The 27,196-nt window shown below is 38.9% G+C and overlaps 1 protein-coding gene across 3 annotated transcripts in view; it reads right to left on the reverse strand.

The window, feature by feature from the left end:
- The window catches only part of ncoa1 (nuclear receptor coactivator 1), a 49,522-nt gene extending 22,818 nt beyond the window's left edge, over positions 1–26,704 (reverse strand). For 2 of the 3 annotated variants that reach the window (XM_081602226.1, XM_081602224.1), the window contains exons 1-8: positions 26,112–26,704; positions 16,382–16,593; positions 6,690–6,795; positions 3,574–3,740; positions 3,388–3,494; positions 2,444–2,621; positions 941–1,120; positions 396–473 (exon numbers count right to left, since the gene is read on the reverse strand). In XM_081602226.1, the coding sequence (XP_081458352.1) occupies positions 396–473; positions 941–1,120; positions 2,444–2,621; positions 3,388–3,494; positions 3,574–3,740; positions 6,690–6,778 (799 nt within the window). In that variant the 5' untranslated portion in view covers positions 6,779–6,795; positions 16,382–16,593; positions 26,112–26,704. Of the gene's footprint in view, positions 1–395; positions 474–940; positions 1,121–2,443; positions 2,622–3,387; positions 3,495–3,573; positions 3,741–6,689; positions 6,796–11,424; positions 11,504–16,381; positions 16,594–26,111 lie in introns of those variants that run through there. The other variant, XM_081602225.1, reaches the window with a different exon arrangement.
- Between the last annotated feature and the right edge of the window lie 492 nt (positions 26,705–27,196).

The following is a 27,196-nucleotide window of genomic DNA, read 5'->3' on the forward strand; positions in this document are numbered from 1 at the left end:
GAAAAAAATTTGGAAATTTATGAGTTTGAAATCATTTCCATTTTTCTTCTGGCAATTTTTTAAACTTTTCAAACTCATAAATTTCCCTGTTTTTTGGTGGAAATGGACTCTTTCTTTAAATCTACAATGGCCAAATACGCCGTTGTACCCTTGAGTCTTTGCTGTTTAAATGAAGCACAACAAAACCACTAAAACACAAGAGGTCAAAGGTTATAATGGAGCTTTGAGCAGAAGGAGAGATTATTGCAAAACTCACCCAATTTCAGAGATTTGTCTCAGTTTTGAGTAAGAATTATTGTTAAATTAAATTTTATTGGCAGGACAACATTTAGAAAATGCCAGGTGAAATAAATTGAGCGTCGTCGGGATCCTGCATACGCTGTGGGAGATTTTACCTGTCGGGTCCTGCTTCGTGATAAAAGACTCGGTGCGTGGAATCCGGCAGGCGATGCAGATCAGGCAGCTTTGCAAGTCTGAAACACAAAAAACACCTCAAAGACATTAATTACATGTCAAAAGTAACTTTCTTTCAAAGGAGCAGAAGTAAAGGGGACAGATTCCTGCATCTAGACAGGAGAGGAGCCTGACAGCCTCCAAGGCCGGATCCGACCAAAATGACAAAAAGACCCAGAGAGCTGAGCAGCCAAAAATCTGCAATGCAGAAGCTGCGTAGTAGAATTTATCAAGGCCACTGCACCAATGGAGACAGTCTACTGACGCTCCAACCGGCAGGACCACAAAAACATCAAACTTCAATACAAACTTTAAACTTTCAACCGTGGGAAAGTAAAGTTGCTCCAAACCAATTATTTTTTTAGATTGGATTCATTCCTGAGATAGTCGGCATTACGGGAGCTCAGAAAAACGCAGTCAGAGAGAATCTTGTTTGGTTTCATTTGTGAAAGTTTCACTGCAGGCGAAGGACGAACGGAGGACGAACCGTCTCCGTCCTCCTGGACGGGCCGCGGCTGCGACACGGTGAAGCACTGCATGATCTCGTACTGCTGCCGCGCCTCCAGGTTCTCGGCGTCCGCCTCGTCCGGCGGCCGCTTCAGCATGCGACAGTTAAAGGTGTGGCTGTTCCTGCGGCCGGCTTCCTGCGGCCACGGCGCGCCGTTCACTGGCCGGACGGAGAAACGGAGAGAAGAAGAAGAGGAGGAGGAGATACTTTAAACAGGAGAACATCTGATTATTCATCCTTTCATCCAATATTCATTTATACAATTATTCATCGAATTATCCATCTGTCCATTTACTCATCCATCCATCCAACCAACCATTTACTCATTCATCCATCCCTCTAATTACTCATCCATCCATCCAATTACTCATCCATCCATCCATCCAACCAACCATTTACTCATTCATCCATCCCTCTAATTACTCATCCATCCATCCAATTACTCATCCATCCATCCATCCATCCAACCAACCATTTACTCATTCATCCATCCATCCAATTACTCATCCATCCATCCATCCATCCACTCACTCACCCATCCAATTACTCATCCAACCACTCATCCATCCATCCATCCATCCAATTACTCATTCATCCATCCATCCACCCACCCATCCACCCACCCACCCACTCACCCATCCATCCATCCATCCACTCATTCATCCATCCCTCTAATTACTCATCCATCCATCCATCCAACCAACCATTTACTCATTCATCCATCCATCCAATTACTCATCCATCCACTCACTCACTCACTCACTCACTCACTCACTCACCCATCCATCCATCCAATTACTCATTCATCCACCCACCCACCCACCCACCCATCCATCCATCCATCCATCCACTCATTCATCCATCCATCTATCCATCCATCCAACCAACCATTTACTCATTCATCCATCCATCCAACCACTCATCCATCCATCCATCCATCCAATTACTCATTCATCCATCCATCCATCCACCCACCCACCCATCCATCCATCCATCCATAAAGCATCATCTACAGATCGATCAACAGATGATCTGATCCAACCTTTCAGTTTAAAGTTCTGAATATTTCAGGGTTGCCAAAACTCTTCGGCTTCACCTGAAAACAATTGATCATGTAAATTATTTGAGACTTTCCTAAAGGAAAGAGGCTGTTCTGCTCTAACGGCTGCAGCTGTTGGAGTGAAAACACGCAGCTGTGCGGCCTTGCCGTTTGCTGCATCCAGTTATCTCCATTTTCATTATAATCTCTCCTCAAGGTCGTTCTGCGAAACCAAACAGTGAAATAACTTCATCGCGCTGAATGAAGGTATTGTTTCTTGTTACACTCCCCCACGTTTGCTCTTCCTCTGCACAGTTTACGCCCAAAATTTACTTTGAAGCTCTGAACGGAGGCACAAAATGAACTTCATTTCACTTTTTTCTCAGCTTTTCTGTCAGGTTTTTCCTTTTTTCTCCATATGAATCCAAACTGAGATCACTCACCGAGGCTTTTAGGCAGCAAGTTGCGGACAAATTCATTGTGGTCTCCCACGTGGAGGATGGTGTAGACGCTCGAGTTTATCAGCTCTTCCTGGGTGTATCCAAGGTAACCGATCACGTTCTCAGAAACGAAGACGATGCGGCCCTCGCGGTTGACCACAAAGAAGAATCCGTCCAGAGCCTGCGTGAAAATTTAGACGGAGTGAGATGAAACTGAAAATCAAGGCAGCAGAGGAGAATCTGAGTATTTAGACTGTTTTCACACCTATTGGGGATCAAAGTTTCAGCATTTGTTACATTTTCAGCTGCTGCAGTTTGCTTTCATACTGCGCCATGTCAAATGAGCCAAATCAATTTAAAAAGCTGTTCCCCTCCTCGCCTGTAGGGGCGCTAAGCCGCAAACTACTGAAGGAAATGGCACAAAAACCTCTGAAGTACACACCGAGTGTAACTGCCTTCTTCACAAAATATAAACAAAAATGGAGTAGCGACATATTTTAGCAAGTTTTTGAAAAACCTGTTCCCCTCCTCGCCTGTGGGGGCGCTACACCAAAAATCACTGAAGGGAATTACATGGAAACCTCTAAAGACGACAATGAGCGCTACTTCCTCCTTCACAAAATGTAAACAAAATGGCGTCAGATTTTAGCACATTTTTGTCTTTGGTAAAAGAACACAAGCCATTTCTCCAGCTGGCCATGCACCTTTGCTTTGGTTGCATTTACCCAGAATGCCCTGCTCAGTATTTCACTTCCTGCTTGGAGGGATCTACCATCCGCTTGGCGTTCACATTAGCATTCGAACTGCGCCAGCTTTACTTTCATAGGACTGATAACCAAGCTTGTAGGGTGACCAAAGTTTGCTTTTCTGACGCGGATCAGGGTCGGGTCGCGCATCCCAAACGAACCGGACTGAACTGGGCCGAGGTGAACTCGTCCTCAGCTTACCTCCAGCAGCATGGGCCCCAGCGCCTCTTTCTCCACCAGACCCTGACTGCTAGAGGAGACGTCGCTCTTCTGCACGTCGTCGTCTGGAGACAGAAGAGCTGCTTTCTCTGTCAGGAGGAAAGTGAGTCAGATCGATGCAGAAGCCGCTTGCTGGTCAAGAGGTTCTAAAGCCGTGGCTCTCCTCACCCTGCTCCCGCCGTTTGATCTGATGGATTTGGTCCACGGTGCTCCTCAGGATGTGGCACTTGTCCGGCTTGGCGCTCAGACTGGCAATGTCGCCCATGTTGGACGACACCAGCTCAGCCAGATCCTCGATGTAGCGGCACTCCAGCTCCCGCCTCCGCTTCTCCACACTGCGGCAAACAGATGAGCTGTAAGTCACGACTCCTTGACAAATATTATTTATACATAAATAAAGCAAAGTAGTGACCACTGAGGGCAAGTCAAAGTCAAGTCACTGAGGAATAAGTTCAAGAAAAGTCAGAAGTTGTTAAGGACCAAGTCGAGTCTGAATTGGACCAAGTTTTAGTGAAGTCAGAAGTTGCTGAAGTCAAGCGACTGATCCTACAGGTGTGGGAACTGGAGGTCATTTCTACATTTGAGGAATCCCCATCAGAACCGACTGAGGCTTTTCACAAGTACGCACTCAGAGATGACATGGTGGACAAACCCAGACATTTGGCAGCATTTCTGTTCCGACTGGCCCAACAGGACTGTAGACAAAGTTACAACCATATAGAGATTTTGGTAAAAGAGATGTAGCAGTGCTTTGAATACCCGTATATTCGCCAATTGTCTTTAATGTCCATGTCTTTTTTTTGTTTCTTTTTTCAGTATTATTCTGTTGCATTGTTATATTTGTGTAGTTCACCGTTTAAGTCTGAAAAATCTAAATAAATAGATTTAAAATGGTTTAACTGCATCAAAAAGCAACAGTTGCTTCTGTGAGATCATTGCTGATATTCTTAGCATTCTGTTAATAAACATCTATTTGCCATGTTAAATCCTTTAGTTTATGTTTAAAGAAAATTAAATAACATGACAGAATTGAGTATTTAAACATTTAACCAACATAATTTTCATGGTTTTGTGGTTTGTTTGAACAGAAGCTGGAGTAAAGCTTCAAACATGAAAGGCCCCCTGCAGGCAAAAAAGCTCCCTAATTACTGAATAATGAAGCTTTCAAAACGCCGTCTGAACGACAGGAAGCGGCAGGAAGAGAAGTGAAAAATGGGAAGCAGGAGGATGTGCTCAGACAAGAATACCCTCAATAATTCACCATCCTGCTGAGAGAAACACATGGCAAACTGCTGAGGGGGAGAAATACTGGACACAGGAAGATGGATGTTTGCCAGAACCGACACCACCGGTCAATTAATCTATTAGCAGTTTGGAAACAAATAATCAAAAGGGAATTTCTGAGCAGAAATGGACAACATAATTGATTTGTGACAGGATTACTAGAAGGGAAAATAGCAGGGTATTGATTACTTTTGATGTTTTCATCTGTAGAAAAAAACAATCTGATTTGTTTCTCAGGAAAAATGTGGCTATATTTTGTTTAGTTTCAGATTTTAAACTTTTTTCAGAAGAGAAACCCACGGAAAACATAAATTTTGTCCTGATTTTTGGGTATTTTTAAAGTAGAAACGAACATTTCTTTATGTCCGTTCAGTTTTGCTCGCTGTCTTTCCATGAATGCTTAAATCCTCCCTATGTTGATGTGTTTAGACTGAAAACCCAACTTTAACTCCTGATCATTGTAAAAACTTAAGTATTTTTAGTCTGTAATATCTCAGTACACCTAAATTAACTTACAAGTAACTTTCCAGCAAGATTTAAGTGCTTGTTTTAAATAAATAATTCATTATTATTGATGAATAAGTTCTAATTGCACTGGACAATTAATTAACTTATAAAATGGGAAAAATGTCATGTTTTAAGTGAAATTATCTGCAAATGGAACAAGTACTTTTCAATCAACATTAAGGAATTATTGACGTAAAACAAGGTCCTATTGTTGCTGAAAAGTTACTTATAAGTCAGTAAACTTTAAACTAAGATATTTGAAACTACATCAGAAATACTTAGTAAGATTTTGAGCTTTTGCAGTGCAGAAGCTCATTGTTGGACTGCAGCTCCAGAAACATGCAGGGCGGCTGATCGGTTGCAGATCAGTATGTGGGAAACGTGTGAAGAGCGTCTACATGAAAACAACCACAGCAGGAAGTAGGTCAGCACAGAGTCATGATGCAGGTTTCTGATTGGCTGAAAAGTCAAGGTATGAAAACTTTAGGCCTCCAGGACTCAAATAAGCTGCACTACAAACACTGTGGCATGATATCACACTCTATGTGATATCTATCGGACGGACGGACGGATGTTGATGGATGGACGGACGGATGTTGATGGATGGACGGATGTTGATGGATGTATGGATGGATGTTGATGTATGGATGGATGTTGATGGACGGATGTTGGTGGATGTATGGATGGACGGATGTTGATGGATGTATGGATGGATGTTGATGGATGGATGTTGATGGATGAAAGTTGGTGGATGGATGGATGTATGGATGGATGTTGATGGATGGAAGGACGTTGGTGGATGTATGGATGGATGTTGGTGGATGGATGGATGGATGGATGTTGATGGATGGAAGGACGTTGGTGGATGTATGGATGGATGTTGACGGACGGATGGATGGATGGATGGATGGATGTATGGATGTTGATGGATGGATGGACGTTGGTGTATGTATGGATGGATGTTGGTGGGTGGATGGATGGATGGATGGATGTTGGTGGATGGATGGATGGATGGATGGGTGGATGGACGGACGATGTTGATGGATGGATGGACGTTGGTGGATGGATGGATGGATGGATGGATGGATGGATGGATGGACAGTAGAAAGGAAACCAATTGAAGACGATTGAATGGAAAACCTTTAATCACTAAAACCGTTTATTGATTATGGATCTTCTGACTTAAACCCAAATCACATAAAAACCTTAAACTTCCTGGTTTCAGACGAACCAACAAACTGCATTAGATAAAAAACCAACAATAAAACACCGTAACTTTTTATTTTTTAGCATTGCAGTAGAGTCTGAGTAGCTCCAGTTTTCTCTGATTCCTCAGGAAATCGTCTCCCAGCCTGAACCCCCAACTGCAGCCTTCTGTTGTTTTCATGTCATCCGGTTCATGTTTTCACGCATCGCTGAGGTTTACAGCCTGCGTGATCCTCAGCTCTGCTGACGTAATGTTTGTCAGCGCTGCAGCGTGGCTGCATGCTTACCTTTGCCCCGATGTATCGCATGGCGAGCCCTTCCTCTTGCGTGACTCTGGCGTGGCAGGGTCCAGGGGGCTTTCCCCAACCGCACTCATTTTCAGCTTAGACTGACCTGAACACAGGGGAAACCGCTTTAATTAAAACATCTTGATAACTTTACAGAACAATTTCTCAAAAACAAATCCGCATATCGCCAAAAAAAAACAAATATGACAGGAGCTGACAAACATATCCTGAAGAAATACCATTAACAGCTGCAGTTAGATGCAATAAAGATATACGGCTCAAACTTGCATAACAGCAACACTTAAATTTATCGCATGTGGACCAAGGAGGTATGGGAGATATACAGGACACAGGTAATTAAACACCCTCCAAGATTAGAAAAGGCATAAATCAGAATATGGAGGTCATCCATGACACTTTAAAACAATCCTGATAAACGGCTGTGGACGCTGTGCAGCGCGACGCCATGATCCCGCCCCGTCTCACTGCTAGAGGCGAAAAGCTGCTCGCTAACGATGACTAGCATTGGTTTAGCTGTCAAGTTATCACTTAAACACGCTAAATCTTAAATGTATGCCTGATATATAAAAGAAAAAGCGCTTTGCTACTAATTGTTAACTACATGACAAGGTCAGGGAAAAGTTTTAATTAAGGAAAAAATAGCGAGGGAGAGGGAAGTAGTTCAGTTATGCTAGCTTGACTTTGACAAACTTGAGATGTAGATGTGATGTGGAATTCGGTGTTTGGGTTCAGTTACAAAATAAAAAAGGTGATTTAAAACACCGACTCTGACGGATCTTCAGTACAGCAGGTGTTTAAATTAGCTAGTAGCTAATTTACCAGCTCAGCGCTGTGTTAGCTTAGCTGATAGCAGCATTAGCTAATCTACCACAGCGGTCAATAATCAAGTCTAAAAACATAAAACTGTAACCGACTGAATGTTCTGTTCTTTGTGTGGGAAAAGATTGTGAGTATTTTTTTTGGTGTTGAATCCTGAAACACATGATGGTGTTGTTGTCAGTTGCTATGGCAACGAGTCTGCGTGTAGCGAAGCCAACAGAGCGAGAAAAAAAGTGTCGTTTTTTAAAACTTTATTCTCCCCTTTGCTGTGGCGCTCTGCACTAAATTAATAATAGCTACATCTCCAGGTTTCATTTAATTTTAATTTAATTGACAGAATTGTTTTATCGTGGCAAAGTGGCTGTGGATGGAAAGCAAAACTATCAGTCATTTCGCAATCCAGCGGTTGCACATGCTCGGCATGTACAGATGTAAACAATAACATGCATAAAAAAACATCTGCTGTAATGTGATGAAATTGATAAAGGCAGCAGTGAAAGTTTTAGCTTTAGCTGAAGATGCTAAAAAATACTAAATGAGGCCGAGATTAAAATTTATTTCTATAAGTTTAATTTCCTCCAACCTTGTGTTTTCAGGGTACAGTAAGAACTTTGGGACATTTGGACCAAGTTCAGAGCTGATTGAGCACAACAAATCAGCCAGATCGCTCAAAAACAGAGAGAAATTATTCCGATTTGTTTTCCTACATGGCAAATTATTACAGCGAAGACACTAAACTAAGATGTCATCCAATTTATTCTAATCTGTCATCTTCATCTCTGTGGAAAAAGCTACAATTTCACAGTAACATGAAGGTGTAGAGCATAGAAACTGGAAACATGAGGATTTACCAACTCTGCTTTATCCAAGTTCTCTCATTTACGGCCTCACTGGATTACTTTACACTTCTTTAATCAAACTAAATGCTTCTGAAGTCTGTAATCTGGTTTTGTTTATCAATCTGTACACAGTCGGCTGCACAGGTTTTACTTTGTCAGCAATTTATCCGTGTTCAATTAATAAATTCAATAAGGCTGAAACGATTAATCGTGAAGTAATCATCAACTTCATTTGGTATTCGATTAATCGCCACCTGGAGATTACAGACTCTTAAAAAGGGACAACAACACATCCAGAGCAATAACTGAGACAAAAATATCAACATTTTGTATTCGAGATAAAAACTATGTTTTATCCAGACACAGTTTTAGCTTCAGTTTTTGGTTAAAATTCAGTAGAAAACAAATTTCCAAATAAGCACATTTTACCATTCAGTTAATCTAATAATCAATATATTAGCCCTACACTGTAGCGTTATGTCAAGCAGAAAGGGTTGACTCAGATTTGTTAGCTGCAGATTCATCTTTTGCTGCAAATGATTGAGTCTTTACTAAAGGAATGCTGCAGTTCAGACAATAAAATGTTCATTTTCTTATTTAAAAAAGGAATGTGCCCATTTTTTTATCCAATTAATCAATTAATTTTTAGAATAATTGATCACTAAATCATAAGTTTCCGTCCTAAAGTTTATGTTAGCATCGTCTTCCATGTCCAAACTTATTGGCACTTCAGAAAAGTTCAGCTGCTGCAAAATGCTGCATCCTGGGTGCACAAAGTGGCCGTATATCAGATCCTTCCTGCAGCAACTGTCGGACTATAACCGTCACTGCTAGAGGTTTTTGTATTTCCACTGTTTTTACTGTTTTAGAGTTTTCACTTATTGTAAATAGCCTGTTTTTAATGCACAAATATGGGCATTTTGTCAGATTATCCTACTCAGTTGCACATTCCTTTGGATCAGAGTATGCTTTCTTAAATTAATATTTGATTTAAGTGCATTTTGTTGAAAATTTGACCTTATTGTGGTTTTCTTATATTTTGTGACTACATGCTTTGATTGCCGGTCACTTTGCTGCTGGTGCCAGATTCAGAATTTCCTGATTTGAGTCTTTTTTCAAACCTTTTTTTTAGCATAAACACAAAAGTAATGGTGCCTTTATTGCACATCTGTTTTTAAACATGAAGTCTGTAAAACAAAAAAAACTGTGAAAATATGGATAAGTGGAGACTCGGAATCAAATATTCATCCAAATATTCTGGAAAACACTTCAAAATCCAGACCTGAGCTTCAACGTGTCCAACATCCTCCTTAAGGTTTTTGTCATTTTTCTCACATTCTTCCTCAACGTGTGCCAAAAGTGGGAAATATCTGAGCAGCAACGTCTCTGTGGCTTCATCAGGAGGGTTGACATGGCAACAGAAACGCTGCAACACTTGCCGAAACACAAGAGTTAACAAGGTTCCTGAAGGATCCATTAAAGCAAACGTTGCATTAAAGTTAAAACGCTTGTGCTGCCGTCACAAATTTGATGCAACGTCGTCGTAGTGGTTCGAATCAACATGCAGCTCCGAGGGGGAAAAACATCTCATCCTAAGTACAAATCTGTAAAGAAATCCAGGATAAAACTCACCAGGATTGTTACAGAAGTATAAAGTATGGCTGTGAGGTCAAGCTGCTCTCAGGACAATAATTCTCCCCGACGAGCCTCGTTTACATTTTTACCTCAGATCACCCTCACTCCCCCTCAGGAGAAAAAGGAGGCATCCTCTAAAACCAGAGCTCCGCTTCGACTCAGCAGATAACACAAACACCAGGAGACTGGGAATCACAGCTGCTTTTTATTTAAATTAGAAAATAAGAGTCAAGTGGGGTCACCTTTCACCGTATGGCTTTATATAATCAAACTATTTTACTTCACCGACATTAGAATCATATTCTGTGTGACTGGATGTGAATTTAACTATTTTAGATGTCATGGGATTCAATCAGATTAATTGTGATTAATCGATTGATGAAATAAGCATCTAATTTAGCACTGAAAAAAGGAAATCTGCTAAAAGAACAACACTCAGAGCAATAAATATGCAAAAAACTGCAAAAAATATTAACATTTTGCATGTAAGAGAAGAAAAATCTGTTCTACCCAGAACTCCTTTAGCTTCACCAGGTTCAAATTATGTTTAAAAAAAGTCTAATCAATCACTTTTTTGAATCAGTTAATACAAATAATCAATAGATCCACATCGTATCAATAAGTCAAACAAAAAGGATTGATGTTAGAAGCATCTTTTGCTGCAAATGATCTGTAAAGGAATCTAGTGTTGCATTTCAGGCAATAAACTTTATTTTCTCATTTAAAAAGGAACTGAATAGAGCTAGACTGAATAGATCCGCCGTTATCTAGATTTTATTCAATATCAGGATCGATACAGATATTAATATCGGATTGGTGCATAGGCCTGTCACAATGACAAATTTTGCTAGTCGGAAAACTGACCCAGAAATTATTGGAATAAACAATATTTTTGTTCTGAGACCATTTTTCAATAAATACGTTAATAAGAAATTCGCTCTCCCACCAAAAAAAATTAACTTTGTGAAGAATTGAAACCAGAAGATATATTAAATATAATAAAAATAAAATGAAAACCACAAATATCCAAATAGATTATGAAGCGTCTGTAAATAAAAAATACTATTAATCAGAGATCGTTTTTACTTTATCGTGCAACTAATTATTTATTTTCCAATAACTATCATTTTAATTACCCAAGCTGATGCATTTTCACTCTTTAGGCTTATTGCGCGTAAATCAAGACAACATTAATACATTAAAATTAAAAGACTCCATCCGAGAAATGCTCCTCATGTCCAAAACAAAAACGCATTCCCTTCTCTGATCAATAAGGTTAACATTCAAAACGCCCTCAACAACTTTTAAACCCAGTAACATGTGACTGGAGTGACCGTCGGCCGCTGCAGCTGCAGGCCGAGCACAGCCCACATGTCACGCTTTGCAGAAAATGCACAAACCTTTGCAGCACAAACACACACCTGTAGAAGAGGTCAGCCTCCTGCAGCTTCTGACCTCTCCCGCCCTCCTCTCTGTAAGTGACGTACGGAGGAGGAGGAAGAGGAGGACTGAGCCTTCAGTCAGCAAAGATGAAGAACAAACAGCAGCAGCGAAAGCAGAGTCAGCCTTCTGAGACGTAAAATCCACAGCCGCCCCATTACAAACACCAACTGTCTCCTCCTTTGGGTTTCTCCCTCCGTCGTCCTCCCATCCTGCAGGCTGCCATCGCACAGAAAGCCAACCAAAAGCGAGCAAATGTATGGATTGCAAGGGGAGCGAGGGAGAGACCACCAGGTGGAGAGTGGGCAGCGAGAGATGGAGGATTATCAGAGGAATCGTGGGAGGAGAAGGAGGTAAATGAGGGAAGGAATGCCGCGGTTAAATATCATCCTAATTTGGAGCATCATGTTGTGACTGAGAGGGAAATATGATTCGGTGATGCGTCTTTTTTTAAAAAAAACAACCTGGCAGACTCTGAATAGTTCATTCACTTCCTCATTTGTGAACTTTCTCAAAAAAAAAAAAAAAAATCATGAAAACATGAAAACAGATGAAAGCAGCAGAGGTGTGGGATAGTTACACAAGTAAAACTAAAGATTTTTGATTAAAAATTCAATAACTGATCAAATTCAAGCTGCAAACATGTATATTCAGCTTGAGGTAAAGAGAGATCCCCAGATTGTTTTAGTGCGAAACGTGTGCACCCCTCTCTGCTGCGGGGAGATGGTTCAGCCTCTGAGAAGCTGCTCAGTCACTGTTGCTAAGGCCGGCCCCTCCTGAATGTCAGGACATAAAGCAGAGAGTAAACAGCCTCAGTCAGACCTCCGGCTCCTTTATTCATCACGCTCTGACGAGCTGATCGTCATGTGGACCAGGTGAAATCATCAGCAGCAGCAGCAGCTCGTTTTGTGCAGGTTTGCTGCTGAAAATGTCCGCACGTGGCTTTCACATGAAGCAGAGCGCAACCAACTGCTCAATCAGGTGGATTTTATAACTTGTAATAGGCGAAGTTTGTAAACTGATTATGAATCTTCTATTAACTAAAAAAGTAATTTACTTAAGTGCACCAGAACAAACCAGAAGTCATTCAACTCCCTCTGAGCTCAGTTTTGCTATTAAACGTGTAAATTATTCGCTCATTTAAAGGTTTCTTATCGGGTTTTTTATCAGGACTGTAGCTCTACTGCAGAAGCAAAGGCTTTTTTCAGACCAGATAGTTGATCCGATTGGGGACCAAAATAGCAGCTGTTCCCTTCCACACCTGTGGGGGCGCTGCACCAAGAACAACTGAAGAAAACTAGACAAAAACTAGACACTGAGCACAACTTCCTTCTTCACAAAAGGAAAACAAAAATGGAGTCGATGTAGGATTTCTCTTTTGTTGTTGGCGAAAGACTATAGAACTATTTCTCCCGCTAGTTCTAGCCTAGCATGTTGGTTTTGGTTGCATTTACCCAGAATGCCCTGCGGTGCAGCTCACTTCCTGCTCCGGTCAACTTGGAGTTCACATAATCATTCAATCCGCACCAGACTTCACTTCAACGAAACCAAAATTACAATTTTTAAATAGACTAAAGTTTGCTTTTTCTTTGATTGCGCGTTCACACCTTGCTAAACGAACTAGAGTTTAATTAAACTGGACTAAGCAGGTGTGAATGCTTAGTCCACTGCACCCAGGTGTTTCAGTTTTCCAAGCTGCATTTTCTTTCAAATGTTTCAGATATGCTCCATTAAAAAAATCTGCGATTAGGTGAATTTTTCACAAATAATTGGGAAACTTGCTCCTGGAGGTCTACTGTAGATCACCACCACCTTTTCATCATCATCATCATCATCAGAGATCATGATGATTTTTAGAAGAATGTGTTTTCTTAAAGATTTGCCTTTTCCAACACCATAAAAACGATCTAATTATCAGAAGCTCCAGAATGTAATCTCTTTCTGATCAGTGAACACAGCACCACTTAGCCAACAATAACCCTCTTTGGTGAGGTCGTGCTTACAGTGGGAAGAATTCATTACAGTCACTTTTCACCAATTCGGTGTTTTAAAATTAAGTCAGAGGAAGTAAAATATTGAGAAAATGTTCATCTTACTGACGGATCAGAAAATTAAACCTAGATGTGACGTCATATTGAAGATTTGCATCCAAACGCATAAACGGAGAAAAACGCTGCCGTGTTCCTCTTGTTTTTCCTACTGAATGCTCTGTCCAGTTCCAGTCCATTGTTCCCCACCATCTGTGTACACCAGAACCAGGATGTTTACCGGCAGTAAGAAATAACCTTGGACCGCACACAGCTCCACAGACACCACAACACACAGCCAAAGTCCGCCGTGTATAGGACACGCGGTCTGAAGTTAGAGACCCACAGAGGCTCCTTTATTTGTGCAACAACTGCTTACTGACAAGCACCACCATTACAAACACACAGAAAACTCAATTACAGCAGCTGGAACTCCCACTTCTACACTAGTTACATCCTTGTCAGAATTATGGTGATTTTTTTACATGAATATCTGACCAGGTTAATATTTTCCCATCAACAACTGTGATCAATCAATCAATCAAATTTTATTTGTATAGCACATTTCAGCAGCAAGGCATTTCAAAGTGCTTTACATAATTAAAAATAAAATCAGCATGTGACATTAAATAAACGGTGAGAAAGAGAAAGAGATTAAAAAAAGAAGATAAAAACATTAAAACCCCTTTTAGGACTTCAGTTAAATGTCGTTTAACTGGGATTCTAACCCTCAGGGACTTTAGTCAAATACAGTTTGACAAGGACTCCAACCTCTAGGTTTTTAGTTGAAACTCCATCAACTGGGACTCTAAACCCCGTAGAACTTTAGTTAAACGTCGTTTAACTGGGACGTTTTCCGGGGGGCTTTACATCATTAAAACGTAGAAAAGAAATAAAAAGAAATTAAAGACATATAAACATGGAAGACATCAAAACCCACTCTAACCCTAATTTAGCCATAAGCAACTCTAAACAGGTGGGTTTTAAGTTGAGATTTAAAGGCACCCAGTGTTTCAGCTGTTTTACAGTTTTCTGGAAGTTTGTTCCAAATCTGTGGTGCATAGAAACTGAATGCTGCTTCTCCTCGTTTGGTTCTGGTTCTGGGGATGCAGAACAGAACCAGAAGATCTGAGGGGTCTAGACGGTTGGTACAGCAATAACAGATCTTTAAGGTATTGTGGTGCTAAACCGTTCAGTGATTTATAAACTAACATCAGTATTTTAAAGTCTATTCTCTGAGCTACAGGGAGCCAGTGTAGGGACTTTAAAACTGGTGTTATGTGCTCTATCTTCCTGGTTTTAGTCAGAACACGAGCAGCAGCATCTGGATCAGCTGCAGCTGTTTGATCTGAAAACGTCACGAACAGAAGCAGAAGTTAAGCAGAGGGAACATCTACGAAAACAACTAACTACTTAACTTCAACAAATACAGCTTTCTTTGTTTTTTGGCCTGTCAAGATATGCAATAAATCAATTAATCAGATTACCAATGAAAATGAGCAAGATCATTTTCATTTGGACAATAATTGTTACAAGAAATGCCCCCCATTTAATTTAGTTGAAAACTAAATACTTTGAAAAATGCTGCAAACATCTGACATCCAATATGGAATCAATTTTATTTTATTTTTTACAAAAGCCCCAACTGCCAAAATGGCATTGTTGGGGGTTATTTTATTTTCTATGCTTTATTAGAACATAGCATTGCAAAATCCAATAAAAATATTTTGAATTTTCACTTTTGGCTGATTTTCCAGTCTGAGCTGAATGATTAATATTTTTGAGATGTAATTTTGGTTACAGGGACTTCATCATTTATTTAAATTATTATTGTTCCAGTTTATTTTTATGCTTGAAATGTTTCCAGTTAAATGTTCTCTAGAAATTAAAGTTGTTTTTTTTTTTAACTTTGACAGTTTCTATTTGCATTAATGCGTCATTATTATTGTAAAATCAGTTGAAAGAGGTTTAAACATTACAACATTGTTTTCGCAATAATTTTTGGGACAATTTATTGTTCAGGCCTACAAATAAAACTAAAAATAATTGTAAAATTTAACATTTTAATTTTAAAAATATTTGAATCAAACAATTGTGTTTTCTGGGCTTAAAAAACCAAAAACTCTGTGACTAAACTTCAAATGTCAAAAGAAGTGGCATAGCTTTGAATCTTACCCTACAGAAAGTAGGGCTGTTTAATAATATCGATTTTGCGATATATATCGATATTTTCTTTCCTAGGAAAAAATTGATATTAATCTGCAAGTATTGTAACATCCAACTGTCACCTTGTTCACTCACTGCTTGCTTCGCCAGGAGAGTGATTAGGTCACCAGGCGTAGAGTGATTACTTCAGTGTTAAAAAGGTATCAAACTATTCAGAGCAGGTACTTGATGCACTTTATTTACTTTACAAATGCATGTAAGCTACAGTTTGTACTGTTTCAATTAAAAGAAACATGTTTTCTCACCACTTCTTTGATTCATTTTGTCCAGCTGTCGACTTTAAGTCTGTGTCCAACCAGAGTCAGGTATTGTGTAGTTGGTGCTTTTAATCAGTTTTCAGTTAAATTAATTCAATCCAAGTCTATAACAGTCACAAAATGTCGCCAAAATCACTCTGTCCCTCTAAAATCTTTCAGAAAGTCGCAAAAGTGTATTGAATTGTATCGTTTGCTGAATATCGCAATATATATTGTATCGTGGGCAGAATATCGTGTATTGCATTGTGAGATTATTGTATCGCTACAACCCTACAAGATATACATACAGTTGATTTACAGTTTGATTTGGAAGAGTAGAAGTTGAAACCAGCCCTTAAGGCCTGGAGTTGCAGGTCGCCGAGGTAGATTATCAACTGCAGTCTAAAGACATGTTAGACATTTTGGACAGATCAACCTGATGCACCTACTTGGTCCAGGGCTCCAGTGTATGAGTCATGTGGTGGCCTTCTTCTGGGCTCTCTCCACAGATAAAAGAGGTGGAGGGGACTCTGCAGGTGAGGCCACTGGAGGGCGAACGGCTTAAAAGTCGAGGTGATGGAGCGCCGGTGGTGAGGTTAGGGCTCCGCCGCCGTAAGGTCACATGGCACCATCCCAGGTGCAGGGAGAAGCCAGCCGGCCTCTGACATGGAGGGGGCAATAGAGAAAACACCATCAGTGTGAAAAAACTCATTAAAGAAGCCCTTCCAACATTCCTTCCAAGTTCTACAGTTCAATATTTAACAATCAAAATCACTGATTTTGTAGTGATACTTTAGAAACGTTTGTGTTGAGTGACGCCAGGAGCTTCACTCTATCGTGTCATTGTCCTATGGATCATCAAGTAAAGGAAGAATGGTGTGGTACTGGTCCATCTTATGGGCCGCTTCAACTGAAACGGGCTAAATAGCAAACTGAACTGCACCAACTTTTGGTATTTCCAATCAGAAACTCTACAGTACCAATGCCACACCAGTAGGAGGTGCTAACATCAAAAATATCCTGAGCATGGCTAGAGCAGTTCCAGGCTAATCCTGTTTTATAGGCCACTTTTACTATGGAAACAGACGAAGTAGAACCAAACTGCACCGCTATGTGGAAACAAGGCATAATACAGTTAGCTAGCTAAGTGTTATTTTACATAGTGATGCAATAATTAGTTGACTAATGACCAAATACTGAAAGATTCTTTCTGTTGGGTTCAAAGCTACTATCATGAAAACTCTTTTCCTCTACTGCAGGTAGTGTTTGCTACACTAAACTAGAGATGTGCCGATCAGGTTTTCTCCTGCCGATACCGATCACCCATGAGGGCCGATCACCGATACATAATATATATATATATATATATATATCATAAACACTACCGGTTGCAAATTGTACTGCTATCGGTAATACTATCTTTAACAGACTGAAAACATATGGAGGCTCTGAAGAGTCTAAATAATGCAAAGAGCCAAAATAAAACCTCAACATTGCCAAAAAAATTCAAGTATAGAACTTAACATTCAAAGGCAAATACAGGATCCATTACAATAAACAATCCAGAGTTACTGAATGAAAACTTCCTGATAGCATGGCGGCTAGCTGATTACTGCTAGTTCTGATTGGCTGTTTCTGACTGAGCGGAGTAATTATGCAGAGCAGGGAGGAGATTGATTATTTTTTTTAGAGATTATCTGTTAGGACAGCGAAAGTTTTAATACATATGTAAAATGTATTTTTTTTAGGTTAGATGCTGCAGCTTTAAGCAGAGGTTCGGTGTGAGAGTCACTACCAGGTGGAGCAGAAGCGGCGCTCCGTCTGTGAAATATTACTACCTGTAGCGTAGCAGCGGTTCAACAGCGAGAGCAGAACCAGCGTCTTACATCGCAGCTCCAAGACTTAAATAATTTTGCGGGTTATTTGTTTAGCTTTCTGACCGTCATGCTAATCCGGGTGAGTGTTTGTAGCTGTGCGCTGCTTTACCTGCTATCTGATCCTCCGTATGTCTTTTTTACTGCAGTGAGCCTCGATGCAGCCACACTCCATCAAGTATGGCATTGTTTTTATGCCATATTAGATTCGTCGTGTTTTGACCCGCTTCAATTTTCCGCCGCAACACGCAAACTTCCCCATTTACTCAGTGCGTTATAGTTCCACATCGCTTAGGATTTGTTGCTGCGCGTTTGTGCAGTGTGAAGGAAACAGGAGACCAGCTGCACAGGCAGCCTGCAAAATGAGATGCAGGTGATCGGTATCGGCAACAAGAGACCGTGATCGCCGATCACCGATCATACACTTCTTCACGGAAATCGGCCCACTTATGATCGGTTTCCGATCGATCGGCACACCTGTTCACTAAACTATTCATATAGAAGATCTTACAAGAGTTTTAGTCCAGAAAGCTGAAATTAGCAAGTAAGACCGTAAAGAAAAGCAAAAATCTGTATCGGGCGCAAAAATGTGATTGAAATATTATAAATCAGAGATGGACCAAAGTATTTTCTGAAGAAATTTGGCATTTAATTCAGATAAATGGTGAAATGAAGCTGGTCTTTGACTAATATTGTGAGATTACCTGGGCATAGCTGCTGATTTTACCAAGCAGTCACATTTCAAATAAGTTTCTCTTTTGAATGACGACTGAACATAATTTCCACCAAAACTCTTGTGATTTGTTCATATTTCAGATGAATCTGTCTGTCCTTCACCCCGTTTGTTGAACCTGGACTGGACTGGAGCTCCAGCTGGTTTGTTTTGGAACAACGTGACAGTTTCTATGCCTCGTCTATCAGTGCCTGCAGTAAGTGCAAGGTCTATGTGACATTATGGAGGTGTGAAGAGTACAAACTGCATCGTGCGGTTAGCTGCATTCAGTACAAATTAGTCCCACCATTCATAACATAATCATAAGATCTAGTCATGCACATTCCAGTGAATAAATAGATCAATGACAGCAATGATTGATTTTGCCGAGGACTCAGGCAGGTGCTGAGGAAGGCAGCCTGGGTCACATGACCTAACAAAAACAACATGGCCTCCAGAAACACAAACTGTTAGCATAAGGCTTCTGCTAATCAAATTCAATGCTTTTAATAAAATTGTTCACATTAATAATGCCATCAACATTCAATGCATAGTGCGCAAATGTTTTTTTTAATGCCATTGACAGTAAGTCTGTCAACTATTACACATTTTTATGGTATTTCAACAAAAGATCAAGTCATGTCCCTTAGTCTGCAAACTTTTCCTTCCAGTTTCTAACTACATTTTCCAGTTCATTGCATCTGATGCTGGATCTTTTCTAGGGATGAAATGATTAATAGTGATGATTATTATTGAAATGATCAACTAATTTAGTAATTGATTAACTGTTAACTGGAGTGAGCTTTCAAAAAAGGCAATTTGTCAAAAGAATAACATTCTTAGAGCAGCACTTAAGACAAAACTGTCTTAAACAAAAATATATGCATTTTGCTTTTAACATAAAACAATAAAACCTTCTTGCTTGTAAATATGTTACATCCATAACTCAATAGATCAATCAACAAAACAATCATTAATTGCAGTCCTTAAATTTCATGTTTTTAATGCAATTAAAGCCTTAAATGTAACTAAATCTATGCAGTAATTTTTAAATTATTTTTGATGAACTGCAAAAACATAGTTTTACTTATCAGACTGAGACGGATTTTACCGAATAGAATATGAAACATTAAAGCTTCCCAAATAAATCAATAAATTATATATGTGTACAATTAAAACAGCTAAAATGCACAACATTAACTCTGCTAACAGTTAAAAACATACATAATGTGGTAACAGAAGAAGGGGGGTGAGGGGAGGGTGGAGCTGTCAGTTACCGGTTGCCGTGGTAACCACCAACTGCCAATCACAGCGCAGCAGCAGAATGCATCTACCAATAAACATCAGGAGAAAATAACTTTAAACGCACCTACCGTTTGCAGTTCAGTTAAAAATATTAATCATATTTTTTAAGTGGCACCCTGAAGAAGCTCATTTCAAATGGGAATGTTTTTAGTTACCTAAAAAGTAATAAATATATATATTTTTTAATCATAATCTTGATTGTTATCACATTAGTGCCACAAGATGTCGCGATGAAATTGTAAGTTGATAACGCCCAGCCTTATTCAGGATTATTCTATGTTCACGTACTCGAGATTAACCCTTTATCTTTATTCATCCTTGAAAATTTAACAGATATAAATGAAAAAATATAAAAACAAATAAATAAGCATTTTATTCAGCCGTGCCACGTGAAAACAGACTGGGAATAAACACAGAAGTGACATGTCTGCTTCCTTTATTCAGCTATTTAGCCACAAACATGACAATAATAACTACAAACTAGAGGTGTGCCAATCGATCGGTCACCGATCATAATCGGGCCGATTTTCGTGAAAAAGTGTATGATCGGTGATCGGCGATCATTGGCTCTTGTTGCCGATCACACAAACCGATTTCTCACCCTGCCTGTGCAGCTGGTCTCCTCTTTCCTTCACACTGCGCAAACGCGCAGCAACAAATACTAAGCAATGTGGAACTATAACGCACTGAGTGAATGGGGAAGTTTGCGTGTTGCGGCGGAAAATTGAAGCACGTCAAAATGCATCAACACGACAAAGCTAATACGACATGAAAACAATGGCATACTTGACGGAGTTTGGCTACATCGAGGCTCACTGCAGTAAAAAAGACAAACACTCACCCGGATTAGCATGACGGTCAGAAAGCTAAACAAATAACCCGCAAAATTATTTAAATTGAAATTATCTGAGTGCATTTTAACTGAGGCGGGGGAAAAAATCCCAAATTGTTATGTTTCTGGAATAAAGAGCAAAGGCCGAGCCACTGATTATGTTCTGCATACGGTAACCAGCAGGGACAAAGTTTAAGGTCGGGCAATAACGTCAGAAACAGACGAGAGAATGTAAAATATGTGTGTCAGAGGTCATTCACTTACAGTAACACACACAGCTTTTATTTCTATATCAAAAAACATATCTGTTTTATCAATAAGCATTTAGGCACCAAATTTGATTTAAACATACTTTAATGAAGCAGAAATGCAACCAACACCATTTATTTTTGTACATAATTCATGTATGGTTCATTCTTTGATTTTTCCATTTCAAAATAAAGCGAGAAGAAAACCAAAAAAATCAAAACACATTAAGTTTAGGTCCACCATCTTCTGAGAGAATAACTAATTTATCTGCAGAAGCAGCAAAGACAAGAGGAGAAACATTAACCGATTTCAAGCAGCAGAGGATAGTTTCTCATGTTTGTCTCTGCATGTCAAGGAAAATTACAGTTTACTGGTTTTATGACATGTTTAGTCCTCTCTATTACTGATTCACTGTAAAAAAGCTCAGAGGCTTTACAAATTAAGTAAAGGGGAAACAGGAAAAATGTCCTCATCGCTCAGACTTTAGAGTTTTATTCTGTTAATTTAAAGTCAAGATGTTAAATCATTTCAAAGTTGATAAAGCAAATATGGCAGATTACAAATGCTCAAATGAGCAAACATTATTAAAAAAAAGATGCAAATAAACAATTTATTAGTTAAAAAATGAACTTTATTTATATATTAACTTTGTTTATAAATGATCAGATAAAAATGTTGGGACTAAAATGAGGGCACAGGAGGAAATATATTTGTAAAAAGCCTCAAAACGTGTGCAGAATAAAGTAGCCACCAAGCAGGCTGGGGATTATTCAGAGAAGCTAAATGAAAGTGAAGAGTGTCCGCTGACATCCCGGGGATTTAAAACACACAAACACCTAAAGCAGCTCCTGCAGAAGAAAGCAGCAGCAGGCAGGTTGCTAAAATGGCTGCTCAGTCTCCAAACAGAGGCAGCGCTCAGACAGGAGGAGGAGGAGGAGGAAGGCTCACACTACCAACAGTTTGTCTTCACACCTCATGTGTAATAAGAAATGATTTATTCCACCTGCCTGCCTGCTTAACTCGCTTTTTAAACTTGTCAAGTTAATCCTAAAATGCTTGATTCCAGATAATATGAACGTTTTTCTGCAGGATTGATGAGCTCAGCCAATCAGAGAGCACGCCTGATGCTTCTACAACTCTTTGTTTTGTAGCTGACAGGCAGCTTTACTCTCACGGTTGTTACAAACTTTGAGCCAAACAAGCTGAACTCGGTAACCTGCTATCTGGGCTCCATCTCGGCTCCGTGAGGCCCAGCTGGGATGCTTCCGACACAAACGCTGCTCAAGCCGATCCACCTGCTGTCACCTCACACCAAAACAAGGAGGAGGAATCCTCCGATTACAGTCACATGACCAAACAAACACCACATGACCAGCTCCTCCCCCCACACACACACACACACACACACACACACACACACACACACACACACACACACACACACACACACACACACACACACACACACACACACACACACACACACACACACAGCAACACGGTGCTTATAAACATCTGGTGGGAGTTTTACTAATTAAAAGTGGCTAAACATGACCAGAGGGCCCACGTGGTCTAAACATAAAATTTTACAATTTTTTTTTACACCAAATCCGATTTCTAATTTTAATTTTCTCCTCACTTTCCTTAAAAATTGCAAATTACAGAAAATACCTTTAAAAACTGGCTTTTATTTCAATAATTTGAGACGCTTGTCAAACAAGCTGGAAATCCAAGAAATGCGCGGGTGGAAACATTTTTTAGATTTTCCAAAAATGAAATCTTCACAAACAGAAAATTTGATTAATTGACATCACAACTTAATAGATTACTAACTTTTTTCAATATCGCATAATAAAAAAAAATATCTATGTTTTTATACGATTAATCAATTAATCCTCTTTACAATTGATAGAATGATCTGTAAATAAAATAATTATGAATGGTTTCTTTAAACAACGTTTAAAAGTGTATTTCCCTAACCTTTTAAATGTTATTAAAGGGGTAGGATAACATTTATGGTGCAAATATTATTAATAAAAATATTGGTTATCACATATCCAAATCAATATCCCATAATAATATTGGATATTGACCCAAAGTTTCAGAGTTTTAAACTGCTAAATTTACAAAAAACATTAAAACAAACATTTAACATATTTTAAATTAGATTTTGGTCTTGAATTGTTGACTTTTCACACATCAGCCAATAAATCAATGAGCCACAAAATTGAAACAATAAAAGATAGAAACAGAAAAAAAATAAAGAATTCAAACATACAAACTATTAAACTATATTACAATTAATTTTTAAAATACTTAGTTAATTCATTGTTAATTGACCACATCAGCAAGGTTTTACTTATCGGACCAATGCCGATTCTGATATATTATCTTATTCCAATAAAAACAAGACAAATTTTATAAAATAAGGAAAATAAGAGCTGCTTTTAGTTGACATCTGCTACGTTTGTACTGATATGAAACTTTGGGCTGATATTATTATCCGATATTAGGATTGCTGTGTTGACTGATATTTTCCCAATAATTAAACGTTGCTGTTGGCCCAGTTTTACTTATTGGGCCGATACATTAAATGACCAACACCGGCCCATACAGACATGTCGTGCATCCCTAGTTTTGGTTTTAAAACAACGCCAGTGAAGTAGTTTAATGAAGTTACCATCTAAAACATATTTTTAGGTTCCAAAAAACATGCATAGAAATTAAATAATTGGCTAAAACTTACCCAGTGTTTACAGTGACACTGCATTTACATTTACAGTACAATACAATGACTTTTTTGAGTGCAACATTTAGAAAATTTGTTCAATAATAAATAAATAGACGATTCAGAACATTTAGTGTTAGCTCAAATATCTGAAGCTAAATATATTGAATGTTTAGGAATGAAAGCGTTTAGAGTGACGTTAATTATTACCACCTTCACAGAGACCTGGGTGGAAGCTGGGATATTGACCACCACTCAAAACCTCAGTTTAATCTAAAGGCCCTGGATCAAACACTTAAAAATGGCCGCAGAGCATCAGCACACAATGAGGTCAAAACAGGGGATTCAAGAAAGGGCTGTTCATTTACTGATGCATTCACAGACCACAGAAAACGTGGGAGAGTCGAGTTTTAACGCAGCAATCAAAGCGGTTAATTGAATGTTGAGTTTCAACTAATTTAGACTCAAACTAGTTTCCATCAACAGCTGTTATGTGTATATATTAATTCTTGCAAGTTGCAGTTTTGTGAATTAAAACAAGTATTTATTCATTTTTCTCATTGCTTTTCATACCAAGATTTTTTTAGTCATTTTTAATCAAGTCAAATGTTTTATGAGTAATAATCATCAGCTTAAAACCTTTAAGCAGATATTTTACATACTTTTCATTAAGCTGACATTTCTGCAATAAATGTTTTTTCTTATTATTGGTTCAATGTTGTTTTTATTGTTTTTTATTAGCTGCAAGCAAGAATAATAATCAACAGTCTGTGTGGAATTAATCTACATAATGTGAATTTAGTTTGTGAAATAAATTAACTTTTCATTAATATTTGATTTATTGAATGCTAAATATTGTTATAGAAACATAAAAATAGAAATAGTCTGCAGACCATCTAGATTGTATTACGTGGAACAAGTTTGAGGATTTAACGAAAAATAATGTCAGATGAATTTATTTATTCTTTACTTCTTAATTTGTTTTATCCTCTATTGGTGCTTTTAATTATAAAAATATCATATTTGATTTTTAATTTTGACCTTATGGCTGAATAAAAGTAAATTAACAGAGTTATTGTGAGCACCAAAAAGGTAATTGTTGAATATTTCAAGGCTTTTTTTTTTTTTTTTTTTTTTTTTTTTTAAAAAGCCTGAAATTAATCAAAACATTTTTTGGATTTTGTGTCAACATTTCACAAGTTTTAGTTGGAGCTCTTCAAAATATACCAATAATTAAATAATCAAATAAACTTAATTTTGTTAGGAACACTTAACACTAGAACTGGTAGATGTTTCAAATATCCTAAACAAAACAACCAAAAACAATAAACGGAAATAAAAGTCACACATAACCAAAAAACAAATAAAATGGATCAAGAAGTCTCTGGAAATTATTGAGCTCATTTTAATTTACCATATTATGTCATTATTAGGGCTGAACAATAAATCTAGAACAATATACATCACAGTTCACGTTAACAATATCAATAAATAATATCTCTGATAGAATATTCAATCATTTAAATTAATTACAATCCAGAACTGCACAGCATTCTGGGAGATGTAGGCTTTAGTCGCTCAACCTCTCATAGCAAGCTAAGCTAGGTTGGTGGAATCAACTAACTCGTTCCCTCTTTGGTTACCTAGCAACTCACTCATTCCTAGGTTGCCTAGCAACAACTTGTTGAGTAACAGCAGCAGATTAAGGTTTTGCCACTTTGCTTCGTAACAGCTTAAAAATAAAATTAAATCAACATTGTAGAGTGAAAACTGAATAAAACAGGAAAAGTCACGCCACAAGTTCGTCAGTTTTTCGGATATTTACAGAGACAAAAAAACAAATCGCGTCTATATATATAATTATATAGACTGATGTGAAACGCTTACATTTTTCCAGCCATATCGTCCAACCTTAATTATGGTCATTAATGTCGGCCCAAATTTTCAAAGTCTGCATCCTTACTTCCTAAAGTGCTTCCAGATGAAAATGTTTAGACTTTAAACTTAAATTGTGCTAACAAGCTAACCTATTTCATGTATTTTTTATATAAAACATCTGCAGAAACCAACACAAACGTCAATAATTAATGATAATGAAACCAGATACCCGCAGTTAAAACCATCCTTGCGTGTTTTTCAGTGTTTTCCCAGTGAACATGAGTTACTCGTGTGGCTCATTTTAAAAAAGCCTCTCAGACGCCATGTGTCAGGAGGTCAAGGTGTTCTTTCAGTGTTCGCGTTCAGGTTACAGAAAGCCCAAAAAGAGCTGCGACACCTTCAGGCCGTCTCCCCCCCGCTCCGCGTTACATAACAGCCGCCTGCTCTGGAGCAAAACGCCCCTCCGGAGCCACGCACGGTTATACTTTCAGCAGGAGTGGGAGAAAAACGTAGAGGAAAAAAAACACTCAACAATGAGCCGAGGCCTTGCAGCACATGAGCCGTCCAGGCATCGCTTACATGTATTGGGAGTCTCTCCTACCTGCTCGGGCTCCGGTTCGGCTTGGTTCCGCAGATCCGTCGGGTTCCGTTGATTGTTTCCCAGCTTAACCCAAAGCCAGTCGGCTAACTTGGCTAACCAGCTTAACCTACTGCTTGGTCGGAAACTCACTCAGCTGCCTCACTGTTTTTCTTTTTCTCCTCTCCTACTTTAGGTTGATAATACTGCGGTCAAGCGTCGGGACCATGTTAAAACACGCGTGGGTTGATCTGGAAACTTTCCAGAAGTTGTATGTAAGCTGGCTCGCTGTCAATTTAACGTCAGCTTTTGTTGACAAACAAGCCTGCGTGGTCGAAATCACACACGACGTGAAGTTAGCCAGGCTGCTAGCTCGGTTAGCTCAGCCAGCTAGCCGAGCTTTTGCTAAATCTCGCTCCAAATAAACGTTTTTCACGCCGTCCGTGGGGGCCACGCGAGTCCGGTCGGCAGCAGCGAATGGCGGGGGACTCCGTGGATCACGCTCGCGGGTTTGCGCGTGTCGGTAGCGGTGCAGTTGCGTTTGCTAAGCCAAGTTATCGCTCTGCTCTCCGCTCTCCGCCATTTCCAATCTCTCAACACAAACAAACAGGGCTGCTCGTGCACGAGGGGCGCGCGTTCACGAGTCGACCGGACTAAATGTATGACCACAACAATCAGTGAAGTTGTCAATTTAATTCTAATTATTTATGTTTTACTACATATATCCAGAGGAGAATAGCAACTACTTATATTTACTTGAGTAACTTTATAAAAATAATTACTTTTAGGAGTAGTTTGTTTAGGGCTGACAGGATTAATCGGATTATTCGGATTATTCATGAAGATTCATCAATTGTCAATAGTTTAGTTGCTACAAAAACAGAAAAATTTAACTATTTTTCTTTGAAAACGGCTACTAATAAATGGATAAACCCAAGTCTGCTTTTGAGAAAGTTGGATGTTTTCACATCTTCACATTAAAATAAAAGTAAAAAGATTGATTTAAAAAAAAAAATGCTAATCAACATTAATCAAATTAAGTTGTCAATTAATTTGATTAATCGATTATTATTAAAAATGTATTTATTTATTAATAAATTAATCGCTAA

The sequence above is a fragment of the Poecilia reticulata genome, chromosome 21 (genome assembly GCF_904066995.2).
Source record: "Poecilia reticulata chromosome 21, P_reticulata-male-v2, whole genome shotgun sequence".
Lineage (NCBI taxonomy): Eukaryota > Metazoa > Chordata > Actinopteri > Cyprinodontiformes > Poeciliidae > Poecilia > Poecilia reticulata.